Source organism: Varroa destructor, unplaced genomic scaffold (genome assembly GCF_002443255.2).
Source record: "Varroa destructor unplaced genomic scaffold, Vdes_3.0 BEIS01000003.1, whole genome shotgun sequence".
NCBI lineage: Eukaryota > Metazoa > Arthropoda > Arachnida > Mesostigmata > Varroidae > Varroa > Varroa destructor.
The window spans coordinates 3,264,742-3,283,005 of NW_019211456.1; the positions used below are offsets into that span (position 1 = coordinate 3,264,742).

The 18,264-nt window shown below is 39.2% G+C and overlaps 2 protein-coding genes across 16 annotated transcripts in view; one reads left to right on the top strand and one right to left on the bottom strand.

The window, feature by feature from the left end:
• Positions 1-12,750, top strand: part of LOC111247290 (SEC14-like protein 2) — a 41,060-nt gene extending 28,310 nt beyond the window's left edge. Inside the window, exons 3-9 of one of the 2 annotated variants that reach the window (XM_022798019.2) lie at positions 194-382; positions 3,823-3,908; positions 6,208-6,368; positions 7,944-8,050; positions 8,516-8,710; positions 8,918-9,017; positions 10,711-12,750. In XM_022798019.2, the coding sequence (XP_022653754.1) occupies positions 194-382; positions 3,823-3,908; positions 6,208-6,368; positions 7,944-8,050; positions 8,516-8,710; positions 8,918-9,017; positions 10,711-10,874 (1,002 nt within the window). In that variant the 3' untranslated portion in view covers positions 10,875-12,750. The remainder of the gene's footprint in view (positions 1-193; positions 383-3,822; positions 3,909-6,207; positions 6,369-7,943; positions 8,051-8,515; positions 8,711-8,917; positions 9,018-10,710) is intronic. The other variant, XM_022798022.2, reaches the window with a different exon arrangement.
• Positions 1-18,264, bottom strand: part of Atac2 (Ada2a-containing complex component 2) — a 93,560-nt gene that overhangs the window by 74,006 nt on the left and 1,290 nt on the right. For 11 of the 14 annotated variants that reach the window (XR_015324699.1, XR_015324701.1, XR_015324697.1 and 8 more), the window contains exon 2: positions 16,448-17,838. Coding sequence is in view for 4 of the 14 variants with exons in the window: in XM_086984901.1 (XP_086841027.1) it covers positions 16,448-17,838 (1,391 nt within the window). In the remaining 10 variants the exon portion in view is untranslated. Of the gene's footprint in view, positions 1-4,135; positions 4,984-13,161; positions 16,044-16,447; positions 17,839-18,264 lie in introns of those variants that run through there. The other 3 variants (XM_022798017.2, XM_022798018.2, XM_086984900.1) reach the window with 2 other exon arrangements.

An 18,264-nucleotide genomic window follows, 5' to 3' on the forward strand; every position in this document is an offset into this window, starting at 1 on the left:
CTATACAATGTTGGACCTTAGTTGTTTTGCATGGGTTGATATATTAATGTATTGCTTTTGTCAACAGAGAGCTGGATCCTATAAGCCTGCTAAATTCAACGTATATCATTCACTATATTCATTATGGATTCACTGCGTGTGTCATCTGCCTCGTTTGGCTCATAGCTACGAACTTTCTTCGCTTGATTTGCAGGTGCTGGAAAAGTATACCCCCGGGGGCATCACTGGTCATGACCATGAGGGCTGTCCCGTGTGGGTATTCTGCGCTGGCGACTTCGACATGCGTGGAATGTTAGAATGCTTGACCCCGAGGGAACTTACGAACCATATAATTTACCTATTGGAGCTTTGTAATGAGGATATGCATCAGCAGAGTGTCAAGGTACGGCTTTCCAACAAAGTGGTTCGCTCTCAACGGACTGAAAGCAATGTAGAGCTTGAAACTAACCGTTCCACCTAGGTGACGCACCGTTATATAGTTATAGCAAAACATGATAGTCGTACGGTTTTCCAAACGCACTTGTCGATGTTTAATATTTGCCATTGCTTTAGCTAAAAGTTACCACACTTTACAATGTTATTAAAGAATTTCATATCTTTTAGATAGCTTTGTGTGATTGATTTTCTTCATTTATAAAGAATCTATATTCTATTAAATACGAGTATTCATTTGACGCACACTTACAACAAGTACTCTAAAGTATCAACATAGTCTTTTAGAAAAAAAAAAACAGTATCAGGTTGTCGTTTTCCTCATTAGCCTCTGTTCGAGTTGTCTCTCTGTCGTCCGTCTACAGTTTTCTTGTTTATCGTTTACAACGCCCGTATCTAGCCCTAAACGTGGATCTTAGACATGACTAGTTTGAACGGCCAACTTACTGCTTCATCGATAGTACGCGTTTTACTCTTATGCAGGCATACGAATGTGTGAATGGATACGTTGACAGCGCGAACATATAGTTTCTATATGTATGACTGCTACAAGAAGTAATTAAGCGAGAAAAAAATTTTGTCGGATTTTTTTTGAATGAGACACCTGTTCTTTTAGACGATCCTCTCAAAGCGTCTTTTTCTCTTCTTTCGTTCTTGCCATGGGGCTTCGTCCGGAGAAAAGATTAAACTAAGCATTGATTAGTTTCGAACTTGTTATGAGGCGCCTCGCGCTTCTATTTATCTTCTGTACGGTTGCTTCAGCATTCAACTTGAGGGTGAATGCGGATAAATTTGCCCATCGTCCCAATGCCACCGCCATCGATTCACGAAGGATTTTGATCACTAAATAAGGTCTCCATTAGGTCCATGTATGTAGGTCAATGAAGCATATGTGACAAGTAATACGCCAAGGCTTGCCAATGTTTCAAACAGGACTCGTGAAATTCAGCAGTTAAGAGTTCTATTGTGTTAAGTTACAACCTGTCTCAGGCATAGCTATTAATGCCTGAGACTGAGATTGAAGACTACATCAAAATGTTGTAACCTTTATCTTCATTTTTCAAATAAAACGCGTTACAAACTTACTATCTTTTCCGAATATAACATAGATACGTCAAGAAATACATATTCTATGCACGAACTAGCCATCTTGGTATATTGTAAAGAATATTTTATGCTATTACAGACGAATCCGGCGAACTTTAAACTATCTCTTGGGCTAGTTAGGCTAAAATGATGATTTAATGTGTATTAGAGTTGTTCACGAATTTGACTAGCTCCTGGACAGCCATACAATTGGCACTCGCGTTCCCATATATAATTTCCCTCTCTATATCTTCTCGATGTAAATCGGAAATGCAATATGCTTGCCTAACGGTTGCCTTTTTTCGGGCATAAAAAAGCTTTATAATCAAATGACCAGACCGCAAGCTTTCGGTTACCGCGCAATGAGTCTAGGAACCCGAAAGAACGGGCTGCATTCATTGTTTCATTTAAGGCAGGTGTCTTTTTGTCCACTGCAAATACAAGCATCACCGCATGCCCGAACCCAGTTGACAAAGCCCAACTTGGTTTCTTTCTAGAAAAACACCAATCTCTCGCCTGGCGAAGGCGTTACAGACTGAATGGCCTTCGTCTATGACGGCCGTATGCTCGAGGTGCGTTTCCTGGCAAACAAATTTCCGCAAATTGCACGTAAAGAACAGGACGCGCATTTTCAACTGCCCTGGAGTAAATTCACTTTTTATGCATTAGTTTTTATATTATAACTCTCTAACGCGTTGCGTGTGAAATGCCAGTCGCTGCTGACAATGCCCTTACACTCGAAACCTTGCTTTCGTAAAAAGCTTCTTGATCGCGGTTGTGTATTTTTGTCCTTCAGGTTCCGAAATCTGGTCACCACCATTCACGTACTGCATTTTCGCTTAGAGCCTTCTCGCCTAATATTTACCAATTTTCCATAGATTTGGGCAACGCTACGGCCTTCAAGGAACAAAAACGTGACCACCGAGAGATGATTCTTCAACTGAAAAATATTTCTTCTTATGAGCTCATTTCTTGTACAGTAAACTCAACCAATTTTCACTTGCAAATTAGAGGAGCAAACTAGAAGACAGCTAGTAATTCAAAAGTTATTCGATTTCAAAGTCTTCCCAGTTCGCTTCGAACAGCTTTATAATATTGCGCAGCACATCTACAATATGAGATATTATTTCATGCCAAAATGATGCTTAAATAGCTTACCACTGGCTCAAAAAGGCATCAAGGCTGCTCCAACTTTTATTGGCTAAAGGTTTCCTCGCGTCCTATCTGCGCGCCAATTTTAACACTAGTCTTTTGTAGACTCTTTAATGTAACTTCTATTCGGCCACGTTGAGTCTCTTAAAAAAAATGACGATGTGCACGCTGTCCTCTGTAAAGGACTAAATCAAGTACTCACATACAATGTCCGTGCTAGAGAAAACTTCTGAGACCATATGTAAGTCAATGCCTGGTGTCGGACGATATTAAAGGTTTCGCGACGCATGGAAGAATCTCAAACACAATCTTCAGTCCGGCCAATGTGTCGCAGGGAGTACGGAAGTGGAAGGAGCAAAACAACTTACATCAGTGGATTGTCGAATCATCCCCAAAAAGCCTGCAGAAAAGTTAGACGTCTCATTCAAGTCATGTCGGACCATTTTAAAATATCATATAGAAACGAAAAGACACAACCAGCGTTGCGCTGAAAGATTTGAACTCCGAGAAAATGCAGACGTCTTAACAACTATTTCACAAAAACTTTAACGCACCAAACGAGGCGTCGGATTTATTTCAACGGACTATTAAAGGTAACGTCACATAGGTGTACGAATATGCTGCCATATGGAAGAGGCGATTCCGAGCACCTGTTTTCAAATAATAATAATCATAGACACTGCAAAAAAAGCAAAAAAAACGCCCGACATTTGAGCGATGATGCACCTGTTTACCTATCATAATGTGTATTATTATTGCAGAAACACTCGCGATCTATGATATTTTTCTGGCACTCCTGCGACAAAGAAAACACCTGTTTCCAACAATCCAAAAAAGACAACGGAAAATTCAAGTTTACTGAGTTCGAAAACGATCGTATAGGAACCTGGGAATATGTCTGTGAAATAAATATCTTCATGTATTTTTTACAAGGGCTGAAATTTATATAAGGCATTATACAAAACCACTTACTAGCAGCTGTTTATGTTGGAGACCTTTGTCGAGCTAAGGATATTTTACGTGCATATTTATTTAGCAAAAACAAATCTCAACATTAAGAAGCGCGTCTGAATTTCAGTATGAGCAGTGTCTGTCGCTCGAACGTTAATTGTGAACTTACCATAATGTTTTTCCATCTACTATCACTTTCAGTTAAATCGTAAGGTCGAACGTCGCGTCTTTGTGGTGGACTTTTCAACATTCAGCATGAAACAGATTGTTTCAAAGGTGGTCCGCAGGTAGGGCAAATACTACAAGAGCCGCAAAACCAAGTACATATGTACAGGTTGGCCCAAAAAAATGCATACTTAGTTTGAATGATTATAACTTTAATTTATATTTGCATATAATTCATATTCAAGCTGCAGAAGATCTTCCTGCAATGACGCTGATTTTCGAAATTATCGCTGCTCTTACCGCGCTGGCAACGGTGGTCTCTCATTCCATGAATGAAATAAAATCTTAGTTGCATTTCACTTTGTTACTTTATTGCGGCTGATAAACTTTCGATTACCGTCGGTTTTCTGACTCAGACTTTTCGTGAAGATATTTTTCCAAGAAAGTCTATTGGCATCAAACCTGGGAAACGGGCACGGTATTCTATAGGGCCCCTTTGTCCAGCCCATATGTTTAAAATATTTTCTCACGATATGTCTTTGAATGACGATTATAGTGTGCAGGTGCTTTGTTCTGTTAGAACTTTCCATTCTCCCACATGCGCGCTAAAATGGATCCCTACAATAAACTCAAATAACTGGCACCAATAATGGTAGCGTCAGAAAAATAGCCTATTTAGTTTTTTAGCTGAAGCATCGCATTGTAACTACTGAAAAATTTATATGACAGTCTTGCATAACCTATGAATTTATGGTATTCCAAGAAGTGCAATTCTGTTCAAATTCTTTAAGGTACCATTTGCAAAACAATTTTTTGTGGTCCAAGTGATGTCCGTTGGTGGCATGTATTATTGTTAAAATATAACTTCTCCGCTTACAGCGTCCTAAAATGCGATAGTACTTCATTCGTTGATGCCAAACTCACGACTTCATTGTCTTGCAGTCTTCTAGTATGCCTTGCTATAGCTCTTCAGTATTTTTTCTTGGCTGATGAAGCTTGTTGATTATATTTTCAGTCCTCCCAATCGTGCCATGAACACCCCTAACAGTTCCGTGCGTTCTAAACCCATCTCTTATTCGATTAGTCGTGAGTCGCCTCATTTTAGGTAGATTTCTGCTGTATTGTTTTTATACCTTTGCTACATTTTCGTTGTACACATTTTCGTCGCCTATTTATCCATTTCTAGTTTTTTACACTCTGAAAAGAGAAACCAATCAGAAACTGTATATATTTTTGGGACATTTTATATATATTGCAGTTATTGTTATCATACGTAAGGTCATGAAACGTTGCGCTATATTTACTCGAAGAAATCTGTCGTCGTAAAAACTTGCAGTAAAAATAGGATGTTTAAATTGTTCTCTGTCTTTGCGGAAAAGAAAAGCCTATATTCGAAAGAGTTTTGTATTCGTATATACAACGACCACGTTGTTCTATAGAAATTTAAACTGTGCAAGATGTAAGCAAATTAATAAAACAGGCCTCACCAAAACTCCAAACTTACTTCATAGCCAATACATGGATAAAAATAACATATTGCACTCAATTTAGCCTCGCAGCTGGACCCCTATTTATGCTCTTCATTACGACAACAAAGATCTATCCACAAGGCCGATAGACCATTCTAAGAACATAAGGACATTCTATAAAACATTCTATATATCATCTAATTTAAGATATAAGGACAAACTATACTAACGAATTCAAAAAGAGATAACAACTTCACACCACAAGCAATAATTAAGCAGCTTATTATGGTATTATATTATTGAATACAGATGAGGTCGTGGGCTTATTGGTAATTGTACTTCCGTATGCGGATTGAAGCTCATGAATACGCCTAGTGTTACGTCCAAGGGCCCATTTTAACCATAAACTAGCTTCTGGGATTGATCGCGGCATGGGCCTGGACCGCATTAGTTCACTTTCATTTAAAGCCAGCATAGCGCTCAAGATCAATGCCCACTTTCTTCTGTATTGAATCCTAACTTTTTCCGTAGTTGTCCCTTGAAAACAGGCTTGAATATCTCTGTCTAGCATAGTTTCGAAATCCCGAAAAAGGGAAGGGATACGCAAAATTTAGAAGGATTAAGCACGAGTTGGAAGTATGATTATATTCGCCGCTTTTCCTTTTTCTCGAATTTTTACAAAACAACATAAACGTCCCTACGCCCAGATTTAGACCTAGACCACTTCTATCCTCATTTGGTCAGTAACCAAACACGTTACCAGGGCACTATCGCGAAAATATGGTATTGAACCTTATAAATGCCTAACATTTTACAAGCTTAGTTCACATGATAGACCTGAGTTCAGAAGTACTTAAGACATTAACATTTCTTACGTGAACAACATGTCTGCGGCCTCATTAAAGCAGCTTGCGCCGTCATGCAAGAGCAATGACAGATATTTTCTTTTCAGGTTCATCGGGCGAGCAGTATTCATCTATGAGAGTAATTATCCAGAAACGCTAAAGAAGGCCTACATAGTAAATGCACCTTCGTTCTTTCCGCTTTGTTGGAAAATCCTGCGACCACTCCTGTCCGATTGCACCGCGAGTAAAGTCGAGATTTTTGGAAAAGGTATCACACCTAATCTATTTAGCTCATCTGTGTACTAGAAAGTTAAATATCACACTGTAAGGTAATTTATGAACACATGGAAGAGTGGTAAAAAAAATAGAATAAGCTGAGAGAAAGTGAAACTATTGGGAAATGATTCGTTATCCAAGTGTAGTTTACACAGTAGTTTATATGGTGTCCGTGGCAGCTTGATTCGTTGTGGCTCATTATCTCTAAATTAACACCAAAAGTGAAGATTTGTTAGTGAAAAAAAAGATTCTGGATGCCCACAGTCAGCCTTGAACTGTGTCCTTGGGCTTTGTGCTGCGATAGAAGATAATTTAATTTATTTCCAAAATTATGCCAGCCAAATATTTAGTAAGATACTATACTTGCTAAGGATTTTCAAAACTACCCTATGATACACTAGCGTAAATATTGTATAGTACGCACCATCACGACGACACGTGTCCATGTCATATTGAAATAGAAGAAATGTCAAAAGAATACAAAAGGAATTTTGCAGAACTCGAATTTACAGGAGGAAATTTGTGTTGGCTGACTCCAGGGTAGTTGTGAAAAGTCCCGCGCGAGCAGGGTATTCCTGTACACCATCACCTAACATGACCCAACAAATGTTGATAAAAGAAGCTACTTCAATTCTGTGTCATACGAGGAGTATTTTTGCTCGTGAAGTAGATGTTTTCCAACTATATATTGGATTACTAGTTGCACCTGATGTTCCTCGTAATACGTCGTGTTGTTTGGTTAAGACACGAATGCTTCAAGACCGGGTTGACAGAAGCTAAGAGTAAATAGGCTACAATCTAAACATAAGCTAAGGCCTCAGGTTTTTCTTGAGCCTACTTTGCTATAAAAATGTTTTATTTTTCTGGTCTCGTGCATTATTGTTATTGTACGTACGATATCGTGTCACTGACTAAATAAATGGTGATATGACAAAATTATATCTCGCTTAATTTATCAATAACAGTTGTCCTCGCATGAAAAAAGACTACAAAAATAAGTTACTATTTCGTTTGATAGATGAGCTTATACCAATATTCAACATATGAACGCTCCGACCGATGTCTTTTGAGTTTCAACAATGTGATGCGTGATGTCATAATGCAACGACTTACGCATTAAAGGATCAGAAAGCAATTCATCAAACGGACTATTGAAACACGTCATTGGTACCAATACCGTTAACGGTCACTATTTAAAGAATCAAAATCTAATTAAAATATTTTTGCGGAAGAGAACGTGTTCGTTAGATGGATTACTCTGTACACCCTGTGTACCTAAGCTGCAATGTTGTCCTAATACAGAATGATCAAATGTATGACGCCATACCGAATTGAAGTTATTCATATGAAGGTAACTACTGAAAACAGCAGATCAAACATTTTTGGAGTCAATGATTTGTTTTGCTAATGTGCCTTAGGTGTTTACGCACTGGTATGCCTTTCAGTGCTTAAAGTCTTTTCTTAGATCCATGGCTGACGTAAGCAAAGTATTTGCTCGCCCTATTAGTTGACTCCTTATACGTGTTCGTGTTCTATTGCTCACCCAATATAATACCTCTTTTTTCAGATGGCTGGAAAGAAGAGATTTTTAAGACTATGGATAAGGACCAGGTGCCTGCTTATTTTGGCGGTACACTAGTCGGCCCAACTGGTTGTCCTAAATGCTCAGAATGGGTAGGTGGATCGGTCTGGATATACCGAGTCGCATATTTTGAACAGAAACCATTTTTTGTTGCATCATGTTCACAAAAATATTGGTCCTTTGTCGTCTTGCGTATGTGCCGAATGAGTCTCTTAGCGACGTGGAATGAGATCCTATTTTTTATGGCGTTGATCGCTACTATGGCGACCACAAACGTGCTAGTTTAAAACGAATTGAAGTTACAAAATATATAAGTCACGGAGTACCTTTCTTAAATAAAAAAAATTACCATGGTTTACGTAATACTTCCAGCAACTATTTTTTGTCACCTAGCAGAAATTAACGCTTCAGTTCAGTAGCGGTTTGTATACATGCATATCTAGTGTTGCATGTCTGGAACAAAAAGAGGATAGCTAATGTTACAAAATGTTAACTAGTTACAATATGTTCAAACCACTCAATAAGTTCTCTGCGTTGTTCCGCTATGATCTTATTAGTTATCACAGGGGGGACTTATTCCCGAAAAATTTTACCGACAAAATTCAACTCTCAACGCGGAGAACTCGCAGACGATTCGACTCGCGAAGCGAAGCTCTCATAAAATTGAGCTACGAGTTCAACAAGATGGAAGCATCATTAATTGGACGTTTAAAACAAACGGGCACGATCTTGGATACGCTCTCTGCAGAAGGGTGAGAAAGCCATCTAAGTCAAGCTTAACAATTAGTGCTGATTTTTCGTTAGCATAAAAATACTACTTCTGCCGATATCAGTACGAAATACAATTCAAATCTGAATTATACACTATGTTCGGTGAAGGTTAACGGTAATACACATATTCAATCAATGCCACTATCCTTTACCAATCTTAACAATCATACTGCACGAATATGTTACAGCGCAATGATGGCTCGGTGGAGGAATGTATACCTTCAACTCGTGTAGACTGCCATGTCCTCCCGGAAGAGGGCTTCTTCACGTGTACTGCACAGGGGCTCTGTACGTAGCTTTTTAATAAAAAAAAAAAACTCAGTGCATCGATCGTACGATTCTGCATATAAATATACATTAATAATAATAGTTGTTCGATATAATGAAATATGCATATAATTATGTATTGTTAAACAAGACAAAAGTTCCTGTATAATAGCGGTAAGACATACATTTGTAAAACACTTCTTTTTTTTTTTTGTAAATTTGTAAAGCATATCGCACTGAGAGACGTAGTGCTTAGGTGTTATATTTAATTACAGGGCAAGGTAAAGCTAGATGAAATAGGGGCGGTGTGAGCTACTTCATTTTTGTGATAAACGAGGTTTGATTTAAAATTTTAATACTATGAAATTTTTCTTGAAAATTTTCTAAATGAACATGGGTTATACATTTAGTGTAGTTCGTATTCAGGATCCTCTCTTTGACCAAATTTCAAAAGGTGGGTGTGCACGGGACAGCTAACTATATTTTCCGCAACTCACTGAACATGAACGGCAATTCGGAATTGTAGAGAAGCAAAATCCAACTCGTTTCTTTACGGAAATTTCACATCTGTCAAGGCTATATTTGCTTTCCTGGTACCGTTCGAGTTCGCATCGAAAAAAATGACGGGATTTTGGGTGAACTGTTGGAAAAAACGACGTCCATCTTAACGGATTTCCTTCCATTCAGTTGCGTGCTGTACCACTGTCCCCGGCTTATCATTGTGTTCATTGGCAGAAAGCCAGGAGGCAGCGCCTAAACAAAAAGACAGGTTACAACGAATGTTTTGCAGACCGACCGTGCCTCGTCTTGCCGTATAGATTTACGCACGTCTTTATCGACCGTTTTTTATTTTTATACAACGCCTGTAGGCAATGCATTTCACAGACTGAGCGCTTGACATCCGCACAAAGAACTGATCAGCGTCCGTGAGTACCTTCTTAAAATAATACGTATAATAAATAAATAAAAAAACTTTCTGATATATGTCGTTGGAGAAAAACAAGAACGGAGATAGTTGTTTGGCAATGTTATTGGATAAGCTATTCTTACAGTTTCTATTCTTAAAGAATAAAGGAAAACGTCAAAGGCTTTCCGTCATTTTGTACTACTAATTACGGAATTAAAATTTCAAAACGAACCATACATTGAGTTTCTATAAGAGAAATGGTACCATATTTATTAGACTACTACAAGTCCCAGTTTCTCAGAGGTGCTAGATTGGGTATCATCTGGTTTCCGTACGACATTGCGCAGCCGGCCTAATGCGATGGGCATCGAAAACAGGAAATGCATTTGTTGCCCGATACCGTAAAGCTAATTTTTTTAGGAGAAAAACTTAAGTGCTGTATAGCAAATCACGCTACATTCTTTTTGGTAGTAGAATATTCTGAAACTTGGTCGATTGGACACACTGATTAACCTCGTGCTTTGGTTTTTTGTGGCAACACCATTTTCTTTAGTTAAGCCGTTTCAGCAAATGAAAAATATGCACACAGTTCGTTATCATGGGCTAGGCTATACTCATATTCTTCAAAATACTATGGATCTCTGACTCAAGCCCAGCTGATTCAACAGCGTATAGCGCACGAAAAGTGTGACTAGACAAAAAAAAACATGTTTGATGCGGGCACTCAAGTGAAAATTTTTTTAGTGTTTACAGTGTCGCTTAGTCCAATTTCATCAATTCATAAGTTTTTTTTTCTAATTTTCACAGATATCTTCAAGTTTGACAATACGTACTCGTGGTTCACCGACAAATTGGTCACATTCGACGTGAACGTAGCGCTTCCCACTGATGACTTCCAGAACATATGTGACACGAAGAACATCGATGAACCGCAATTGGAGAACAATACTACTCAGATGACTCACGGCTAATGAATAAGTTCCAATTGCTCAAATACCAAACTATTTGCTGCGCCTATCTTTCATGGATGTTTATAAGACAGCTCATACTGGCTGTGGCCCCTGTGCTTTCAAATTAGGCATATATCCAGAAGGACATAACGACAAAATAGCACATCTTCAAATCTCTATTCTATTCGATTATTGAAAATTACCTTTTCATGTTTCGGATTAGTGACGTAGTTAGCCCTACCACGATTTAGATACGTTTCTAAAGCTTCGATGAACAAAAATTTTCAGGAAAGCAACTACCGTCCAAGGTAAATATTGTTGTAGAACTCAGACTTGACTAAATGCTTAACCAATACATTGCACGGAGACTTAATCACGTCGGTATCGAAGTAACCCTAAAAGTATCAATGAGCCCAGGTAACAGAGAAGCGAAACTTTACATTATGCAACATATGATACGTATAGGCGATAACCGTGCAAAAGTGTTGTAATTGTTATAGTACTTATGCGATGTTCCATTTGTAAGTTGACTGTTGTGGAGACAGCTTAAATTTGAATCAATTTAGTGAATACCTGGACAGCACTGCGTTAACGTGCGATGAACAACCGTGGAATTAATCGATAACGCGATGATAGTCTGCGTTAAAAGCTATGGCTTAGCAAAGTACTAAATACCGCAATCACCGTGGAACGTTGTTGATAGAATAACTGTTCTATTTGAACGCAACTAAAGCACATCTTCATAACGTCCATACATTAAAGGGTCCTTAGCCATTTATGACAGAGGAGGTTTCACAACCAGTGTAGACCTACGTTCATTATGAGGAACATCAATCATAAATACGTTGAATACGAATTTGCCACGGAAGACTCCCCGATGGGATACGGCAGTTTACACTATATAGCATAAAGTATTTTTCACCGATACGGTTGTTGTCAGAACTAATTGACCAAGGAATATATACAAATTATAACAAAACAATAAAGGCATTCATTATCTAAACTCGAACAGGACGATACGATGAGAGCGTAGATCGACAACAACATCGAGGACTTCTCTATATCCTGGCTATTTGATCATCACAAAGATTATCAACGACGTTACACTTCAATTGCTCCTTTGTTTCTGATTGATTCACAAGCGGAAAAAAGTTATAGCTTAGAGTTGAGGAAACCTAAGGCTGGCTCATTTGCTGTCATTTAAGCCATCTCGCCATCTACGACGGATTGCCATTTAAACAGGTACCATCAGTTATAAAGACTTAAATACGTCCATGTTCGTCTTGCTGCATTCCACCCAAGTTCTTTGATTTTAATACAACACAAAGTCGGCTCAAGTTTTACCCATGTTCACATCTGTCACTGCATTGGGATAGATGTTCTATAATACTAGCAGTTCTGCGGCGTCAGATCAGTTCGATGCGGATCAAAGTGTGGTACACATATGACTTCTCTGTGGCAGGCAACACCAGTGTGAAGAATTGATGGTTGCTTCGCGGATATATCTATAATTTGATAGGTACGTCAACTATGAATTATAATACTATGAGCTTGCGAGTCTTTTATCCTATTATATACATAACGCAACATTTTCCCTGTCCTCCATTTTCTCCGATATACACGTATTCAGTTAACAAGAAATCAACCACTATATTTGCAACTAATTATTTAATGAATTGCTGAATAACTATTCGGAAAAATTGCTCGTCCAGTGAATAGCGATGATCTTATTGTTTAAAGTGGTATGACTGCAGAGTGAATTTTTCCGGCTATCTCGAAGGCAGCCACTTGTGTACATAATAATACTAAAAGTATAGGGTTAACAAACTTGACTCAAGAAAGCCCGTCGGCGAAATATCAGATAAAATGAATAAAAATTCATCATCTATTGTTAAAATGAGTATTTTTTTAATGAAAGAAGTTTTTTTAAACTAGGTTAAGTTTAAACATTTCTGAAAAAAGAGAAACGTCAGGAAAGTCACTCGTACCGGAGTCCTATGTAAGACAAAAAATTATGTAGCAGCATGTCACATACACTCCGTTAGTTAAGGTGAATCTACGAAGGGACGCGTCGTAGCATGTTTTGCCTATCAAAGATCTATATAACCCATTTTTTGATTACCCTTTTAAATTACTCGAATAGAAAGTGACCATAATTGAATCGACATTTGGACCTTGAGGGACAACAAGTATGAGCCCCTACGAAATCAAAGCTCGTTTCATGATTAAAACAAATCTAACTCATCATCAGCTGGCTACTGGGACCATTTCCGAGTGACGGCTTTTGGAATGAAGAACAAATGTGGTCTGAAGCCAAAAACATTTTATTGCTAAAGTGCACTGTCAACGTGGCTATTTCGTGCTTGAGTGATCCGGTTCCTCACGTTAGTTCTAATGGCATCGTCATAACGATTTTAATCTACCGATAGTTTGATTGGAGTGAAGAAGCCACACCCACTTACCAGGGCTCGGTATAATAATCATAGTACACGCTTTCAGTCCAGAACGAATTCCAAGGATCCTGTAGTTTTGACGGACACACATCGGTCAACGAATTAATCGAATATCCTTGGTCATGGCTGGACATCCCCCATGACTGGGCTATGTACCACGGCATGGCTAGAGGTCCGTAAGTTTGAGGGCCAACACCGTCAGCCCATGAGCCATCAGGGTTTAGCGGATGGACGTCTACAATTATACAGCCTAAATCGTGTCCGATATTGTCTCGCTTATTGTTACTATTGGATTCTGTAGCATCTTGATCTGTCCTACTACAAATTGAATTGCCTTTGGTGCTCGTCGTAACTTGATGTTCACAGGGGTCTTCACACATGTCTCAAGCAACGAATAATTGCAGATTCTACCGAAATCTGTCGACCAACAACAATCTAGTAGTAGAAAGACAACAGCAGTGAAACTGCTTCGTTGTCGCCAACAAGCTCTGTCATAGCGACTTTATAAGTAATCGTCCAGTTCATTCGTCAAACCCCAAAATAAATTCACTATTAATGCGTCTTGTCAGTTACAGAGAGGTAATACCAAAGTTCATCCTAACTTATACAGTGGCTATCGAAACCCGCTTAGACATAGCCGATAAGAGTCGAATAAGCAAATGGCAAACTGTATAGTTGCTATTATGGGATAGATATACAGGCTGAATTGATATATGAACTGAGCATCACTTCTATTCGTCCACTCGATGCTAACCTCTGAGTACTATGTTGAAAAAATGTATGACATCACTTCTCGAAGTGCTCAGTGATGTATTGACATAGGGCTGCAACCTTGATGAGTTCTTTGCTGAAGATAGTAATTGCCTCACACTACCTAAAGCTAAGCAAAACGCAGATCTTAAGTACCAGGATGATAATGGATTCTGGTCCCTATTAATGAAATTTTTAGTTCTTACGAGGATTTAGGGAAAAAATCTGACAACTACTCCTGTAAGATACATATGATTTTCTCCGACACGCATGATTCTTTTAGCGAAGTAGCTTCAATGAACCTTTCTCTGGGACAGTCTGGGACAGTCACGCTAGATTAGCCAATTTCCCCAATGACCGCTTTATACGAAAAGCTCCCCTATAGTAAGCTTTCACCTGCTGCAAAGAAGCACCCTTTTAGCCCCAAATCCAAGGGGAATGTCGAAACAGGTGGAAATCAACGCTATTGTCAGAAAAGCGGCTATTGTTACGCTACTTCTATCGTCGAATCGATAGAGTAAAAAGCACGGGGATCCTAGATATTTGACTGATTCACGCTTAAGCAATGTCAATATAAACATCGATAAAATTGGGCTAATTTTAGACTTGTTATCAATGGCCCATATGGTTAAACCTGTGCACGCTATTAAAGCGGGCTATCCAAGGGAATATTTATTAGCAAAATCATACATGCATTATACCTACCCAACATCTCGATAAAAATCCTCTGGCGGTACACACAACTCAACAGGATAACAAAAGAAATGACCACCGAGAGTTCCTACTACGTAAACTTCTTCGTGTACAACATTGTCTTAGTGTCTCAAAGGTCTATTTATTTACAATAATGTATACACCGAGATTTACACTCATTTGTGGTACTTGTAACGTAGATTTTGAACATGAAAAATCTCTAACTAGCAAGACATGTTTTGACAAAAGCTACTCTGTTTTCCCTAAGTAAGCAACAATTTACATAGTAATAGACATATGTACAAAACGTAGCAACGTTATTACACTGGGAATACCCATTACTGTTTGAAACGTCTTTTGTTCAAGACCAAATGAATAATTAAGTTCTGTATTGAAAAGAAATTACCATTTTAGCCTCATATACAGGGCATGTCTGCCTTCTTTAGAAGTCTGAGAGTTCGAACTACGGCCGTCCTTTCGGCCAACTGGCAACGAAAGGTATTTATCATAAAAATGCAGACAAACTTTCTCGACGCGAAATTTGAAACTCTGGTAAAGAAACACAGCTGGGTTTGTAGCTGCTACATGAAGCACAATATCACGGCCCATACAGCTCTGCGAAAGATGGTACAACATGCATCGAGCTAATCCACGTCGGCGAAAGTGCGGATGCGTCCATAGAAAGCTTAGATAGGCCTCGTTACAGTTCGCGAGAGGGGCCATACAAGCGAATCCAATGATCAGTTTGCCATAGAGCGCCACTACGCTAAATTCTGGGTAGTTTAATTGATCGGTCATATCGATGCCGGCCCAGAAGAATGAACGGCAAATTGAATTGATAACAGCTATATGTTCAGGCCGTATATACACTAAGTCAACTGAGAGAATTTCGTAAGCAATCTCACCTCCTGCGTGCCGACATGCAGCACTCAATGGGTGTGAATGAATCTCTTGCAGTAACTTAATCCTTGGATAATCAGGGTTTATGTCCCGAAAAATAAATGGCTTTAAAAAGCGTTGCGTGTACGGGCTTCGGAACCCATTAAGTTTGGACCAGGATGCTTCGCTTCCAAGGAGTTTCGTGGCAAACCTTATATTTCCGCCATCAGCGACAACCATTGAAACGGACGTTGCCGCAATGACGTTCGTGTGAACAAACCGATCCAGCATTGCGTGCATTATGTCACTATCGTTATCAGCTCCGGTCGACAGACGTGAAACCTCTTTGTCTAAGTCGAATATTCGTAAGCCTTTTTCCCTTTTGACATGACGCATGCGGAGCTTGTTCAGGAACCTTTAAGAGAAACAGAAGGGACGCAGAGAATTCATCAACACATGATGCACTACATTGGCTCCTTAAGGCCTATGAAGGCACAAGCACGAAATACGACGTGCTACAGTTCTTAATTCACTCAATAAAATGTTCAGTTCTTAATGTCAATATATAAATAAAAGTTAGCTATAATAATTTTCTAGCATGCTAATTTGGAATACGTGTAACAGTATTTCTAAAAGATTTATAAACTCAAAGCGAGCTGTTTAAAACTGGACCTATGGTAAAATAAACAACTTCATAGATCAGCCACTGCACAAAATCTTCAACTGTGTCCAATATCCGATACGCCGCTCTGATTACTGAAAACTGCAATTCGAAACTCTTTATAAGTATAAAACGGCAAAATACTAACGGAAACCTACCTTAGTTCCCGTTGATCGAATTTAACTCCTTGAGCAACTAGTTCTTCAAGAGATCCCAAAAGAAGTTTTTCCTTTTTATGTGACATTGGTGTCAAACGGATTTGTGTCTGCCTATTAAGGTTTGTGCCTGCTGTTTTATTTGGTAGCTGTGAGGACAAGCTTCCATCCCCTGATGCAGTAACAATTGCTTTTCGGATCTCCCCTGTATTACTGCATGTTGAATCCAGTTGGCTTGTATCCTCTGCTGAATCGATGTCGTTATACGTGCTGGACTCCAATATTTCTGTTTTGATGGCAGGCTTCATAGCAAATCCTAACCCCCGTCTTGTCGGCCCATCCTTAGAAGTGCTTGTAATAATGCTAGGTTGGATTTGCCCATCGAAAGTGGGTCTCTTTCGTATTCTGGGGCCTAGTTCGACAATTGACGATTGTACATCGTCGCTTGGTCCCCGTCTTCTTCTGCCTCTCGTAGGTGTTGGGTTTTTGGGATCTGGAGGAACGTTTTCAATGAGCTTCCACCATCCTTGCTCATCAATTTCGGACACTCCACTTTGAAAAAGTACTCCCGTATTTGTTGATAACGTACAAGCTACTGCTCCTTGCCATTTCGGTGCTTTCTTTCGGTCGAAAAAAAACTCGTTCCAGCGCTCTTCTATATAACGGCACACCTGCTCGCGCCACTGGAAATATCCCTGACGGCTCTCGTGACTACGTGTCGAATGTAGATTGAATAGAGCTAAAGCAACAGCTGTAACCCAAGTGTGAGGTTTCCGGACGATGCGTTCTTTTGAAAGTGGCGTGGGGTTTTCAACATTGTCGTTACTTTGATGATTATCATGACCCTGAGTGTTATTGTCGTCTTGGCTAGACCCACATGATTCGCAAAGAAACTCGAAAAACTTGTCTCCAAGTAAACTCGAGAAACGTCCTTTATGGAAGCAATCCTGATGAAAATAAAGACCGCATCCTTCACACACAACCATGGACAGTGGATCTATATTTGTTGTTTGACAATAGCAGTGACGAACGGTAGCCGAACTGTTGTTATCGTCATTCAATGCAGCTCGCGATGGTGTTTTGTGAAGTAACAAACCATTTTGACTTTCAGGTGCGCTCGCAGAATCAAAGCATTCAGTCAACTCGACGCCATCGGCTTCATTGCTTCTTGTAGTCGAGCTTTGCCGTTCATTAGCAATAAGATCTTGCTCAGCCTTTAGGTTTTCGCTAATAGCTACCGAATTCTGCCTCTCATCCAAAACCTCACTTTCTGTTGCTCTAGTATTGTCCTCACTGCCGACAATGAACTCTTCCTCAAGGTCGAGATTCTCTTCTCCGGCCAAAGGGATCTCGTTCACATCCATTTCGATCAACAGACACTTTGAAGTTGAAAGCTGTGAAAGAAAAGAACGATGCAAGATACGCTTTCAGCACATCATTGTGTCATACGCTTTTAATTATTGAAATAAATTGTAACAGAACATTCAAAGTTACACATTTTCAGCGCACAGAATAAGAAAGCTAGCGCCCGAACGCTATCTTAAACTATTCGTTTTTCAATTTCAAAAGAACATGCTAGAAGTCTCTCAGATTTTACACGATATTTTATCCATGCTAACTGGTTGAGGTATGGTGTTGACCTCGAGCAATGCCTAGTGTTCCTTTTATAGGGTAAAAGCCCTTAATCCTGGTAATGCTTGAGGCAATAGCGAGTCGATGTCATAGACCAGTTTTTTTTTATGAATAGCGTGCCCGAATCTGGACACCTGCGCGAAACAGTTTTATAGAGGTAATGCTTGCAAAAAGAAGAATCTATACAA